Source organism: Ovis canadensis, chromosome 3 (assembly GCF_042477335.2).
Source record: "Ovis canadensis isolate MfBH-ARS-UI-01 breed Bighorn chromosome 3, ARS-UI_OviCan_v2, whole genome shotgun sequence".
NCBI classification, from domain to species: Eukaryota; Metazoa; Chordata; class Mammalia; order Artiodactyla; family Bovidae; genus Ovis; species Ovis canadensis.
Genome location: NC_091247.1, coordinates 38,607,382 through 38,623,229, shown reverse-complemented (window position 1 = coordinate 38,623,229; position 15,848 = coordinate 38,607,382). Strand labels below are relative to the sequence as shown.

The following is a 15,848-nucleotide window of genomic DNA, read 5'->3' as shown; positions in this document are numbered from 1 at the left end:
AGGCTGACCCAGAGGCATAGTCCAGCAAACAACAAATGCCAGAATCAGGATGCGAGATGGAGGGGGTTAGGGAGACAATAACCCATAGGTTGGTATGGTAAAAAGGTTAGGAGAACAGAGTACAGTATAGTCAGGTCAAGTATGGGAATTCAAGAGCAAAGTCTCTGGATTTGGCTGCCTATATCCTTTTATGTGGGGTCTGCCCTGGTGGCTCAGAGGTTAAAGCCTCCGCCTGCAATGCGGGAGACCTGGGTTATGTGGATATTTACAATAGTGAATGGGGTGCTATTTAGGGTCCCAAAGGCCAGACTCCAGTGCTGGTACTAAATCCAACAGATGGTGGGGATCCATCATGTATCCTAAGCAGAGGAAAGACACTGTGAGAGTTTGTCCTTTTAGGAAAATGAATCTGGCAGGACTCTGGAAAGACCAATTAGGAGGTAAGACTACTAGTGGTAAACTTTATAGTTATCTAAGAAGAAATCCTGAACTGGAGTGGTTGTGGTAGGAATTAAAAAGAGGGGACAAATGCAAAAAGGATTTTAGAGCTAGATTTTGCATATTCAAGAACTCTGAATGTGAAGGAAGAGAGCAGTTTAAATAATCAAAGCTATTTTGAGGATTCAAGTCTAACAGACCAGAAGAAGGGTGATGCCTTTCACAGAAATGGAGTAAAAAAGCAAAAGGGTGATGAACTTTCTCCCCTGAGCTGAAAGAGAGTTCTGGAAAAAGGATGGTTGTATCTATTCAGTTCAGTTCAGTTGCTCAGTCATGACTGACTCTTTGCAACCCCATGGACTGCAGCACACCAGGCTTCCCTGTCCATCACCAACTCCCGGAGCTTACTCAAACTCATGTCCATCAGGTCAGTGATGCCATCCAACCATCTCATCCTCTGTTTTCCCCTTCTCCTCCCGCCTTCAATCTTTCCCAGCATCAGGGTCTTTTCCAATGAATCAGTTCTTTATATCAGGTGGCCCAAAGTATTGGAGTTTCAGCTTCAGCATCAGTCCTTCCAATGAATATTCAGGACTGATTTCCTCTAGGATTGACTGGTTTGCTCTCCTTGCAGACTCTCAAGAGTCTTCTCCAACATCATAGTTCAAAAGCATCAATTCTTCGGTGCTCAGTTTTCTTTATAGTCCAACTCTCACATCCATACATGACTGCTGGAAAAACCATAGGTTTGAGTAAATGGACCTTTGTTGGCAAAGTAATGTCTCTGCTTTTTAATATGCTACCTAGGTTGATCATAACTTTTCTTCCAAGGAATAAGTGTCTTTTAATTTCATGGCTATAGTCACCATCTGCAGTGATTTTAGAACCCCAAAAAATAAAGTCTGTCACTGTTTCCATTGTTTCCTCATTTGCCATGAAGTGATGGGACCAGATGCCATGATCTTAGTTTTCTGAATGTTGAGTTTTAAACCAACTTTTTCACTCTCCTCTTTCACTTTCATCAAGAGGCTCTTAAGTTCCTCTTCACTTTCTGCCATAAGGGTGGTATCATCTGCATATCTGAGGTTGTATCTATTATCCTCTTTAAAAAAAAAAAAAACAGAGAGTAGATTCCTAAGGTATGTAAACTTAAAATTCTATAGCTTCCTCTCTACACCTCACATTTTTGTAGATCTGCAATTTTGCAAAGAATGTATGTATTTTTCATTTCTCCCTGAAATATTTAAATCGACTCTCCTCTGTAACTCATCACAACTCCCCATATAGTATAAACAATAAAAAATATTGAACACTCACCCAACATATATGAACACCCAGGTGTGACAAAGATGAGGGGCCGATCTGAAGGATCAGAATACAGTCTCTCTGTAAAAGCTGCTGCAAAAAAACAGACAAAGTTTATGACATTTTAAATTTGAATTCATAGTGAAAAAGTTTGGTAGAATAATGCATCATGGGAATTCATGGGCGGTTATAAAAGTTTCTCATCAATAAAGAAGATGTGGTACATATATACGATGGAATATTGCTCAGCCACAAAATGAACAAAATAATGCCATTTGCAGCAACATGGATGCAACTGGAAATTAAGACAGAAAGAGAAAGACAAGTAACATATCAGTTATATATGGAATCTAAAATATGGCACAAATGAACCAATCTACAAAACATACTTGAAGACATAGAGAACAGACTTGTGGTTGCCAAGGAGGAGGCAGGGAGAGATGGATTGGGAGTTTGGGGTTGGTAGATGCAAAAAAGTATTGCAATTTAGAATGGATAAACAAAAAGGTCCTAATGTATAACACAGAGAGCTATATTGAATGTCCTGTGATAAACCATAATGGAAAAGAATAATTTTTGAAATGTATGTATGTGTAAAAAAAAAAAGGAAAATGAGTTGGTTTCTGTAACGTTTGCACAGGGCTTCCCAGGTGGCCCAGTGGTAAAGAATTTGCCTGTCAGTGCCGGAGATGCAAGAGACGAGGGTTTGATCCCTCGTCAGGAAGGTTTCTTGGAGGAGGAAATGGCAATCCACTTCAGTATTCTTGCCTGGAAAATTCCATGGACAGAGGAGCCTGACAGGCTACAGTCCATGGGGCCGCAAAGAGCTGGACATGACTGACCAACTGAGCACATACACACACACTGTGACATTTGCAAGAACAAAAAGTTCAAATGACTTTTTTTTTTTTTCAGGAAATAAGAGCACAAAATTCTGTTTTTATTTATTGTGAACATTTCCAAAAGATAAGAAGTAGTCTACCATAAGAATCACTCAAATGAAAACTTTTAATAAAGTTAAAAAGTTTTCTAATCAGAGATCAGGAAAGAGAGCTTGGAAAAGAAAAACACAATTACAGATCTTAAAAAGGAGTAGATACTATCAGCTGCCAATTCAAACCCTATGAAGTGCCAAATGGTGAATTTTGAAAATGAATTTGAACTGTTTCAAAACTCAGAGGAGATAATAAAGAGGTAAAAGTGAGGAGCGAAAGGTAAGAACATGGATGATAAATATGGGTGATCCAAAGACTCAGAGAAAAATTCCAGAGAAGGGGAAACACGTGATCCTGGTCAACACGTACTGATTATTTAGCAAGCACTAGGCATTGTGCTAAGTAATGCGCTGATTTGTTTTATTTAACACTTGCAGCAGCCCTGGTAGGAAAGTGCTGTGATCATGCACGTTTATAGATAAGGAAACTAATGCTTAGAGACCTTAACCCTTTTGTCTAGTGGTAAATCCCTAGTGGGGCTTCCCTGGTGCCTCAGTGGTTAAGAATCCACCTGCCAGTGCAGGAGATGCAAGAGACAAGAGATTGATCCCTGGGTCAGAAAGATCCCCTGGAGGAGGAAATGGCAACCCACTCCAGTATTCTTGCCTTGAAAATTCCATGGACAGAGTAGCCTGGCGGGCTACAGCCCATAAGGTCGTGAAAGAGTTGGACCTGACTTTGCAACTAAACAACAACATCATATAACTAAATCTAGAGTCTGTTTCCCTTCAAAACAGACAAACACTCCGAATAAGAACTTCTTTTCTTAGAAAGCTCTCTGTGTGTGTTAGGGTTATGCCAGTGTCCACAGAGGAACCCACTTTCTCATTCCTCACTCAAATCGCACTCCCTCCCTGTCTCCTCTCCACCAGGCACAGATGAAGATGCCATCATCAACGTCCTGGCCTATCGCAGCACGGCCCAGCGCCAGGAAATCCGGACAGCCTACAAGACCACCATCGGCAGGGTAGGCCTGTGCTGTCCGCCTTGACAAGGGATCTGTCAGGCAACAGGAAAGCAGGGACCCCTTGCTACTTGGTTCCTGAAGTAGTGGCCCTTTGTTTTGGGTTTTAAAAAAATAATTCTATATTTTCACTTTTGGCTGTGCTGGATCATCATTGCTGGATGTGCGTTTCTCCAGTTGCAGCGAGGAGGGCTTCTCTCTAGCTGTGCTTCTCACTGCAGTGGCTTTTCCCATTTTGGAGCACAGGCTCTAGAGCACCCAGGCTTCAGAAGTTATGGTTCTGGGGCTCTAAATCACAGGCTCAGTAGTTGTGGCACATGGGCTTAGTTGCTGCTCAGTGTGTGGGATCTTCCTGGACCAGGGATAGAAACCGTGTCTCCTGCATTGGCAGGCAGATTCTATACCACCAAGCCACCAGGGAAGCCCAGCCATCTGTTTTTAAAAGATGGATCTTTTGCCTTGTTTAAAGATATTCTTGAAAACAAACAAACAGCTTCAACACGTCCTAGAGTTCCTCCACTGTCCATAGCCAGAAGTGATTTCACGGAGCTCTTGATTCACAAAGTTCAAGGCTAAGTTTAGTTTCTTCCCACACAATTTCTTGCAGGGACTTAGTTGTGGAATGGACTCACTGCCCCTACCCCGCTCTGAAGCACCAGGCAGGGCTCTGCTTCCCATGTTCCTCCTCTCAGTCTGGTGGCTTCCTTTGGCCACTTGTGAACGAAGATCCTCCAAACCGATTAAAATATTAAATCCAGTTTGTTCTAAATAGGCTCTCATAGGATTTAGGGTCTATTCTGACTCTTCTACGTAAACCTATTTGTGGCATATATTCATTCCTTTGAATGATCCTCAATTGAGGGTCACCCCCTCCAGTTATAAAATGGGGTTCTGTGTGTGTGTATATATATGTGTGTATTTTACTGGCTTGTGCATTCAGAGGTGGTTCACTCACCATGTTTCCCCTTCTGCTTTGAATCCCACACCCCTGGGGAACCCTGTCTCAGTTTCGTTTCCAACAGCTCACTTATCAGAGTCATTCACCTGGTCTTATATCACTGAAAGCCTATCTGTGTGATTAGAGAATCTTTATATTGAGTAATCGTTATCAGTGAGTGCCTCCAGGTCTCAGAGTGCTGTTAACTACATAAGTATTTCTGTTCCTGGATAATTTATAAAAGCTAGTCAGATGAGGCTGCTTCCCAAAGACAGGCATTAAGCTGCTGGGCAGGACAGGCCTGGCTCAGCTCTTCTGGGGGCCATCTACATGCCAACCTTGGCTGGGCACCAGCGGAGAACAAGATTCTACCCATCAGGTTGCTTGGACTATCTTCTGGGCATTTTAAAGTCTTCTCCATCCCCAAAGAAATTTAGTGAATATGCATGTGGTGTGTGAGCTAAAGTGTAGCCACGTATTTGGGATTGATTTATTCAGCTTTAGAACTAAGCTGATCTGACAGCAGTTTGTTAAGGTGAGCAACCTTAACAGATTGACTGAATGCTATCATTCATCTGTTTGATACATGTGGATTAACATAAAAATAGCTACAATAGATTAAAATATAGTGTTTGTGGACTCAAGTTTGTGAGAATCTGCGATCTGAACTTGAAAGCAAATCACCTTCTTGCTAGTTAGTTGATCTTAAACAGGTTCTTAAACTCCCTGACATGTAGGAGGAAATGTGACTAAATGTGTTTAGAATTTGGTCCTTTGTCCAAGTAATTATTACATTTCTTTTTAACAATTGAGCCTTAAGAATTAATCATGAATGATTACAAGGATGCAACTAAATGCCTATTTAGAAGAATAGTAGAAAAATAGAAACAGGTATTGATTAAAGAAATTGTATTATATCTACATATAGAAATTTCTGCAGCTGTTAAAAATATTGTAGGTAAATACTGACTTGGAAATATATTCAAGTTGTGTTCATAAGTGAGCAAACACACTGATCTCGGGATCCCTTTGCTTCTTAAATTATTGAAGACTTTTTTGTTTTTGCTGGTTACGTTTATTAATATTGACCATATTTGAAATTAACACTGAGGATATTTAAAGACAAGCATTTGTTAATTTATTTTGAAAAACAATAAAAACTGATTGCATGCTAGCAAAAATAACAATTTCAGGAAAAATAGCTTTATATTTCAAAACAAAAAAAATTGTAGTAAGATGATTAGCGTTGTTTTACATTTTCAAATCTCTTTTAGTTCAGTTCAGTTCAGTCGCTCAGTCGTGTCCAACTCTTTGCGACCCCATGAATCGCAGCACGCCAGGCCTCCCTGTCCATCACCAACTCCCGGAGTTCACTCAAACTCATGTCCACCGAGTTGGTGATGCCATCCAGCCATCTCATCCTCTGTTGTCCCCTTCTCCTCCTGCCTCCAATCCCTCCCTGCATCAGGGTCTTTTCCAGTGAGTCAACCCTTCTCATGAAGTGGCCATAATATTGGAGTTTCAGCTTCAGCATCAGTCCTTCCGAGGAACATCCAGGACTGATCTTCTTTAGGATGGACTGGTTGGATCTCCTTGCAGTCCAAGGGACTCTCAAGAGTCTTCTCCAACACCAGAGTCCAAAAGCATCAATTCTTTGTTGCTCAGCTTTCTTCACAGTCCAACTCTCACATCCATACATGACCACTGGAAAGACCATAGCTTTGACTAGATGGACCTTTGTTGACAAAGTAATGTCTCTGCTGGTGTCTGCTTAATGCAAGACAGCTGGATTCTCATATGTGCTTCTGCATTCACCTTGTTGCGATACCTGGTGTTGGTTACAGTAGGAAGAAAACCTGGTCTTGTACAGATAGGTAGTTGGGAAGGGGAGGAGTATTTTCATAGCCTTTTCACATAGCTGTGGATCTGTAGACGCGTTGAGCAGGCTTTGGAAAGCTCCACCGGACAGCTGTGAGGGGATGAGGGTGTAATGTCAGATCCCAACGTCTTAGTGTTCCTATGAGGATGGTTTCGAGGGTATGAGCCCCCTGAGAGAGTCTTGGAGACCTCAGCCATCCCTGGACCTCACCGAGGGTGGCTGGTTTCTGTTACTGGGGCAGTTAAGCAGAGCACTTGCTTGTGTCCCAGGACCTGATGGATGACTTGAAGTCGGAACTGAGTGGCAACTTCGAGCAGGTGATCCTGGGGATGATGACACCCACAGTGCTGTACGATGTGCAGGAGCTGCGAAAGGCCATGAAGGTTCGTGCTCCTCTCTTCCTGCTCTTGGGGCTGGGGGTGCAAAGGTGGACCCACGGGGCGTTCTCAAGAAGCCATGATAGAGGCCTGAGAGTGTAGAGGAGGAGGGTGTGGGGGAAGGATTTTCCTTAAGACAACTTGAAAATAGGACCTTACAATCTAGCGACTGTAACTTCAAAGCTGTTTCCCCAAAAGTTAAGAAATTCTTTCTTCTCCGTGGCCCACTGGGGAGTGATTATACTCGTGCTTGCTGTGTTGCTGCTACTGCTGCTAAGTCGCTTCAGTCGTGTCCGACTCTGTGCGACCCCATAGATGGCAGCCCACCAGGCTCCCCCGTCCCTGGGATTCTCCAGGCCAGAACACTGGAGTGGGTTGCCATTTCCTTCTCCAGTGCATGAAAGTGAAAAGTGAAAGAGAAGTCGCTCAGTCGTGTCTGACTCTTAGCGACCCCATGGACTGCAGCCTTCCAGGCTCCTCCGTCCATGGGATTTTCCAGGCAAGAGTACTGGAGTGGGGCTTGTGTAACTCCAGACAATTTCTTGCCATATTAGCTCCTGTTTTGAGATATGGAACTTTTGACTGACACCGTGAGGGCCTCTTGGGCTGCTGTAAGCTCAGAACCTGCCAAGAGTTCTCAGCCTCCCAAGATGCTAGAGCCACTGTGCCCTACACCAGGCTCTGCCGATTTTTAGCAACCAAGTACAAAATTCAATTATGACTCCCCTCCTCCCTCACGTCAATGAATATTCAGGTTCATGGGAGGTTCTGGGCTAGTCACTGGGAAACAGAGATAACAGCCTTTGCCAGAAGATTCTGCCCTTCAAAGGAAAAGTACAGGGGAGACCAAGGCAAGACAAAATCCTCAGAGGGTGGAAACTATTCCTAACCAACACCCAAAAGCAGCCCATGAAATGTTTGTTATGACTAATAAACATGTTGGAATCTGGATAGGAAAGTTAAAAATGAGCAAATCCTGTTGCTGGAACTAGCTGAGTTGTCTTTATTCTCTGCAGATTTCTGGTTGTATCCCTCCTGTGTCTGGGACTCAACTTGGTGACCTGACTCATGACACCCTCTCCTCTGGCTTTTACATTTAGGGAGCTGGCACAGATGAGGGCTGCTTGATTGAGATCCTGGCCTCCCGGACGCCCGAGGAGATCCGGCGCATAAACCAGACCTACCAGCTGCGTATGTAGCATCCTCAGGGGCCTTGGTGGCGGCCCTGTCCTCTGAGAAGTAGACTGGAGCGGGAGGTTACCCACTGAAACACTGACCTCGAGGGAGCCTCAGCTACAAGCTCCGCTGTCAGGCAGATCCCTGTCGATCCAAATGACTGTTGGCTTTTCGAGACTTCTCAGGGGTACCTGCCTCTCTTCTTAGGCTATCCAGTGAAGTGTTTACTACCCTGAAAGCTGAAAAGCTGTTCTTTAGTATCAAGCAGAGAATCAAAGATGTTTATTCAAATGTGGTGGCACCACTGAATCATAGCTTTCCAGGGAGTGGCCTGGAGGAGCAGTCTCCTCAATTTCTTACCTTCAGACTAGGCTGTAGGTCCCGCAGCCACCCCCAGTGGCAAGACTCCCCTCTTAAAAATCTCCTTCTTGACCTAAGGAATATAATAAAAAATGTCCAAAGGTTCAGATCCCACAGTGTCATCTATATTAGCTTAAAATGTCCAGCAGAGTGGCTAAACAAAGATGTCCAGCAGAGTGGCTATCCATACAACATAATCATCAAAATGTATATCGGAGGATGTTATTAAATTACAATGAGTGGTATGGTATACGAATAAGGGGAAAAGACAAATCATAAAATGAGATGCTGTGATCCCATTTCTTAAAGAAACAAAAATAATATGTGATGTGGGGAAAATGAGGAAGGATATTCACCAAAATGTTATCAGTGATTATTTCTGGGTGATTAGATGAGGTTTTGTTCAACGCCTCCCCGCGCCCCGCCCCCGCCACTTCATTTAACTCATTCAGTTTTTCCTAAGTTTTCTGTAATAAATGTACAGTTCAGTAGAAAGAAAACAAAATAGTAAGAGTTTTTTGGTAGGTGTTCAGAGTGGGAGAGTGGAAACCTGGGAGTCTGGTTCTAGCGCTGACTGCCTGTGGTCTTCTCCCTGTGGACAGTCCGCTGCTTGTCCCCAAACACAGGTTCAGAAGCTCCATCCTATTTGCCTTTCCTCATGCTGCTTAACCAGCTCTGTGTCACTGCAAACCACATTCAGGACAGACCCCTAGATAGTAGGAACCACCAAAGAGGGGATCACAGCCCCGCGTTCTCAACCCACAATGTAAGCAACAAGAGCATCTTGTCTCTGCTCTAATCATCAACTTCTCTTGACCATTTTACCAAGACTTTAGTTTTTCATCAGCTGTGTATGGGCTGAAGAACCTCACGATGAGTTGCTTCAGTAATCAGGCTGGTCCAGGAGAGGACGGAAAACTCTGGGGTGTGACCTGGTGTTGGGCAGAGATCTTCACTCTGATGTCACTAATTTGACTCTCTTGCTAGAATATGGGCGGAGCCTTGAAGACGATATCCGCTCTGACACGTCATTCATGTTCCAGCGCGTGCTGGTGTCTCTGTCCGCTGTGAGTCGCTCCCACCTTTGATGGGGGCAGGGGGGATGGTTTATTGAGACGTTCACTCTCTACCGGCTCTTCTAGCCTTTCTCAACCTTTCAACCTCCCAAATGGGAATTTTTCCCTGTGTTTTTCTGAAGCCTCTCTGTTATTTTATATTCTGTCTTTAGAGACTCTAGCTAGTCATGCATCCCCATTTTTTCTCATTTATGCATACAAGTACCTAATATACGCCAAACAATCATTTCTCAGTGCACTGAAAGTTAGGAATGTGGTTAAAGGCAGTCCTGGGCTTTAAGAATTTATATTGTCAGAAGGGGATCTAGCAGGCCCATGTGTTGCTATAATAAAAGCATGAAAGTATGTGCCAAAAAAGAGGCACAGAGCAGAAGAAAGGTTCAAGGAGAGATTTTGGTTGCAGAAACAAAGAAAAGGCTTCATGGCAGAGGTGCTGGCTGAGAGAGGACTAGTAGGGTTGCTGGAATTTCAAGAGGCACAGGTGTGTGGGGGTACATTCCAGGCAGAAAGAACAGTGAGGACAAGACAAGGAGTCAGGAAACACAGATTGGGTTCAGGGAACAGTTGGCTGAGCCGCTGGACTAGTAATTCTAGGAGTCAGGTGGGAAAATGAACAGGGGTCCCATGTTGGGGAGAGTTTGTGCTTTTTTTTCGGAGAGCTGTGGGGAGCCTCTGAAGGTTTTGAAGCAGTCGTGATGTGATTGGAACTTCTTAGAAGAGTAGTATTATAGCGGTGTTCCAATGAATTGAACCAGAGGAGGGGAGCCCAGGCAGGGGTTACCTTGGTATTCTAGATACTGTGAAGAAAGCAGGTCTGGGCCAGTGTGGGGGCAGGGATGCCAGAAAAGAGAGATGGATTTACAAGCATGTCACACAACTTCACAATTTTATCTTTAGGCCTGACCTCCTTCCAGAGTGTGAGACTCTCATTTCTCACTGCCTTTTCCCTGTTTCCTTGTGGATATTCTGCCATCACCTCTGTCCACTCAGCCCTCCTAAACTATGCTTGAACTCATTTTGCCTCCAAACCAGCTCTTCTTCCTCCCTCATCTTTTTCTATTACTGTTGTTTCTGTTTTTGCAACAACCAAAGCAGAAGCCTGGAAAGCATCTCCAGCCCCCACCTTGCTATGTCTCTGATGTTTACTTAATAATGCCAGCCTGCTTTTCTCTTCATTTTATTTTATTTTTTTTATTTTGGCTGTGCTGGGTCTCCTTTGTGGTGTGGGGCTCTTTGTTGTGGCATGCCGTCTTTAGTTGTGGTGTGCGGGCTTCCCTAGGTGTGGCATGGAGCCTAGCGCACACAAGCTCAGTAGGTGTGGCACTTGGGCTTAGTTGCTTCGCAGCATGTGGGATGTTAGTTCCCCACCCAGGGATCGAACCTGAATCCCCTGCTTTGGAATGCAGATTCTTAACCACTGGACCACCAGGGAAGTCCCAACCAGCCTGCTTTTCTTACTTCCTACCCACGTTTTCTTTTCCTCCCAGATTTACCACTGCAGAGCCATGCCTAGATTGTAGCATATTGGAATAGCCTAGCGATAAAATAGTGTAACAAATCAGAGAAAAGTAGCTCATTTTGCCACACTTTGGGATTCCTCTCCCTTCAGTCCTGCCCTCCTGGTGTTGGTGAGGGACAGGGCACTTTTGGGTGCTCCTCAGGCCCCCACTGTTGGCCCCAGGGTCTCTTGATTCTCCTCTTTTCCCAGCTCCTATGTGGCAGAGTTGATCAGCATAAAGTTGCCAGTTAGGGAGACTTAAGTCAGCTGGCTGGGAAGACATGGGAGTGGAGGAAGAGGAGGAAAAAGGGGGGTGTGGTCCTGGAAGGTGCAGGTGCTCTCACCAGGCCGTATTTTTCCTCCTGCTCCTTCAGCTGTCAGAGACACCCACACAGCATCAGGGAGCCACGCCAGGCTCGCCCTCTGTTTGATCAGATCAGAGCCGTGGGAGTAACACAAACACATTTGAGGACATCTGTCCTTTCTCCCTAAGCTGCACTCATGCCCCTTCTAATTTCCCTGTCCTTGGGCTCCCAGACATTCTGTCTTATCAGAGCACCCAAATCCTCTTGGATCCTCTCTCAATCTCTGTGGTTTGTTTTTCTCATCCTCAGGGAGGCAGGGATGAAAGCAATTATCTGGATGATGCTCTCGTGAGACAGGATGCCCAGGTTAGTAGAACTGCAGCTTCTTTCTTCTCTTTTGCCAGGCCGAGTTGGTGGACATCTTCTTATATTTCAATGAATATTGGCCAAGCCGAAATTTGTTATGAAAAAAGATTCCCACAGGTGACTTTAATAGCAGAAGTTTCTTGCAGAGATACCTGGGGCTTGGGGCTGGCTTGGGGCATCAGTATATAAGCATCCCTGGGTTCTAGATTTTCTAACATTGGGACCATGGTGTGGCTACCCCCACAGGATCACAGAGTGTCTTCTGAATCACTAGGAGATAAAGGGACCTGTCTGTGCTTTGTTGACCTCACATTTTTACTTCCCCAAAGAGAATATTTAATACAATCTATGTAAAATGGGTAAAACTAATACCAAACCCTAAAAGGCAGTTGCTTCCCTGGTATCCAGCCCACTGATGGCTGCCCTGAAACCAACTAATGGTATTTTTACTGTGACCAGATAACACTAAAAATAATAACTAATAAAACCTAGTAAGGACCTGGTTTTGTCCTTACCAGGGGCCAACACTGTTCAAAGCTCTTTACATGAAGTATGTCATCAAATCCTTACAATAACCCTGTGAACTAAGTATTGCTATTCCCATGTTATGGACAAGGAAATTGAGGCTCAAAGAAGTCAATATCTTGCTCAAGTTCCCATAGATAATAAATGACAGAACCGGGATTTGAACCTACACAATTTGGATCTAGACTTTGTTAACCAGTATATGACCTTAGAGAGAGATTTGTCCCATTCAGGACGAGGGGCAGAGGATGAGATGGTTAGATCACATCACTGACTCAATGGACCTGAATTTGAGCGAACTCCAGGAGATAGTGGAGAAGAGATGAGCCTGACATGCTACGCTTCATGGGGTCTCAAAGAGTCAGACACAGTTTAACGACTGAACAACAGTGAAGCACTCAGTATTGTATAGGAAAGAACCTTTTGCTTTCACTAGAAGTGAAAGGAGTTTATGAGTCCTAAGAGTTCTGAAGACTCAGGGAGGCCCATTCCATAAGGAGATATAGGAAACTGCCTTCAATCCAGAAGCTTTGAGGAAGGAGAAGGTATTACAACTCTCAGATGCTTATGTGAATTTCAGCTACCTCTAGGAGACCATTTGGGGGCATGCTGGAAAGAACTTCCATAGCCCAGGTGAATCCTGAATTTAGTTTTTTAAATTAACTTAACTTATTTACTTTAATTGGAGGCTACTTTATAATATTGTAGTGGTTTTTGTCATACATTGACATGAATCAGCCATGGGTGTACATGTGTTCCCCATCCAGAACCCCTCTCCCACCTCCCTCCCCGTTCCATCCCTCAGGGTCATCCCAGTGCACCAGCCCTGAGCACCCTGTCTCATGCATCAAACCTGGACTGGTGATCTGTTTCACATATGATAATATACATGTTTCAATGCTATTCTCTCAAATCATCCCACCCTCGCCTTCTCCCAGAGTCCAAAAGACTGTTCTTTACATCTGTGTCTCTTTTGCTGTCTTGCATATAGGGTCATCATTACCATCTTTCTAAATTCCATATACATGCATTAGTACACTGTATTGATTTTTTTCTTTCTGACTTACTTCACTCTGTATAATAGGCTCCAGTTTCATCCACCTCATTAGAACTGATTCAAATGAATTCTTTTTAATGGCTGAGTAATATTCCACTGTCTATATGTACCACAGCTTTCTTATCCTGAATCCTGAATTTGAATGAAGAGTTAGTGAACAGTTTATTCCTGAAACATTAATATCCACTGTCACTTTTTTTGTGGGCTTGCCAGGTGCTAGGCATTGTGCTAACTACTTTACATTTTTTTCCTTGTAATAAATCTATGAAGTAGATATTACTTCTGTTTTATAGACTTGGAGACTGATTCTCAGACTTAAATAACTTGTATAAGATTACATAACTGATGGAATTGGGCCCTTTGACTCTAGGTCTGTATGATTTTTTAAAACCATGCCATTCATATTACAAAGCTACAGTAATCAAAAGTGTATGGTATTGGCATTAAAACAGACATACAGATCAATGGAATAGAAGAGAAATCTGAGAAATAAACCTACACATGTATGGTCAATTAACTTATGAAAAAGGAGCCAAGAATATACAATGGGCAAAAGATAGTCTCTTCAGTAAATTTTGTTGGGAAAACTGAATAGCCCTAAGCAAAAGAATGAACCAGAACTGACTACCTTACTCCATACACAACAATTCACTCAAAATGAATTAATGACTTCAAAGTAAGACCTGAAACCATAAAGTTCCTAGAAGAAAACATAGGTGATAAGCTGCCTTACATGGGTCTTAGCAATGATTTTTTTAATCTGACGCTGAAAGCTAAAGCAACAAAAGTAAAAATAAACAAGTAGGACTGTATCGAACTAAAAAGCTTCTGCACAGCAAAAGAAACCATCAGCAAAATGAAAAGGCAACCATTCAATGAGAGAAAATATTTGCAAATCAGATATCTGATAAAAAGTTAGTATCTAAAATATAAAAATAGCCTGTACAACTTAATAGAAGTAACCAAACAATGCAGTTTTAAAATGGGCAGAAGATCTGAATAGATATTTTTCCAAAGACATCCAAATGTCCAACAGACACATGAAATGATGCTCAACATCACTAGTCATCAGGGAAATGCAAGTCAAAACCACAATGAGATATCACCTCATTCCTGTCAGAATGGCTGTCATCAAAAAGATAACAAACAGCAAGTGTTGGCAAGGATGTGAAGAAAAGGCAACCTTTGTTCACTGTTGGTGGGAATATAAATTGGTGCAGCCACTATGGAAAACAGTATGGAGTTTCCTCAAGCAAAATAAAAATAGAACTGCTTCATGATCCAGCAATTTCACTTCTTCTGTCTGCCCCTCAAAAATGAGAACACTGACTCAAAAAGACATATGTACCACCTTATTCATAGGGATATTATTTACAATAGCCAAGAAATAGAAACAGCCTAAGAACCCATCAATAGATGAATGAAGGAAATGATTGTGTATATGTATAGTAGAAGAATGCTCTCTAGCCCTAAAAAGAATGAAATCTTGCCATGTGCAAAAATGTGGATCGATCTAGAGAGCTATATGTTACCTAAAATAAGCCAGAAAGAAAAACACAAATACTATATAATCTCACTTATATGTGGAGTTAAACAAACAACAACCAAGGAAAAATCAAGCTCATAGATACAGAGAAGAGACTGGTGGTTGCCAGAGGCAGGGGTGGAGGTGGGCAAGATGGGTGAAGGAGGCCAAAAAGTACAGGCTCTGTTATGAAATAAATAAGTCATGAGGGTGTAATGTACAGCATGGCAACTACAGCTAATAATACTGGGGACTTCCCTGGCGGTCCAGTGGTAAAGACCCTTCTTTCACTGCAGCAGGCACAAGTTTGATCCCTGGTCGGGGAGCTAAGATCCTGCATGCTGCACAATGCTGCCAAAAGTAAATAAATAAAATTGTGTTTAAAAAAAAAACAATAATGCTATATTGAAAGTTTCAAAGAGAATAGATCTTAAGAGTGCTTATCATAAGAAAAAATACTTTGTAATTATATACGGTACTAGATGGTAACTAGACTCATTGTGGGGGTCATTTCACAATATATACAAATATAAAATTATTATGCTCTACACCTGAAACTAACATAATGTTATATGTCAATTATACCTAATTTTTAAAAAACACAAAAAACCATGCAGTTCAACAAATATTTAGGAGTTCTTCAAGGAGCACAGCTCTCCTTGGAAGTGACCAGGTGAAAAGGTATTTAACAACAAATATGGGCTCGGGGAAGTTGGAAGGACTAGAACTCATTTTTCTGTATCCTCCAAGTCTTACAATGAAAAAGGAATTTAAGAACCACTGTCCAAGGTTTCCACTCTTCTTCCAAAATAAAACAGGAGGAAAATCTAGTCAGGCTTTGTTCTTTAACGTACATCAGCAAAGGGACATTTGCAGACTTTGGGTATTATGGAACTGTATTTTGAGGCAAGTAAATGAGTTTGTGATGAAAAGAATTATCAGGACAGGTGAAATTAGGTAGTAATTTATTATCAAAGGTAGAAAATTTTAAATATAGAGAAGCTAAATGTGCAATTTTATCTATTCTTGAGGTGAAAACTGCACTCAAGGAAATAACAGGTAGTG

The 15,848-nt window shown here is 42.6% G+C and overlaps 1 protein-coding gene across 1 annotated transcript in view; it reads left to right on the top strand.

Moving 5' to 3' along the window:
* The window catches only part of ANXA4 (annexin A4), a 76,213-nt gene that overhangs the window by 45,033 nt on the left and 15,332 nt on the right, over positions 1-15,848 (top strand). The window contains exons 4-8 of the mRNA XM_069582930.1: positions 3,611-3,705; positions 6,788-6,901; positions 7,996-8,086; positions 9,419-9,498; positions 11,620-11,676. Of these exons, the coding sequence (XP_069439031.1) occupies positions 3,611-3,705; positions 6,788-6,901; positions 7,996-8,086; positions 9,419-9,498; positions 11,620-11,676 (437 nt within the window). The remainder of the gene's footprint in view (positions 1-3,610; positions 3,706-6,787; positions 6,902-7,995; positions 8,087-9,418; positions 9,499-11,619; positions 11,677-15,848) is intronic.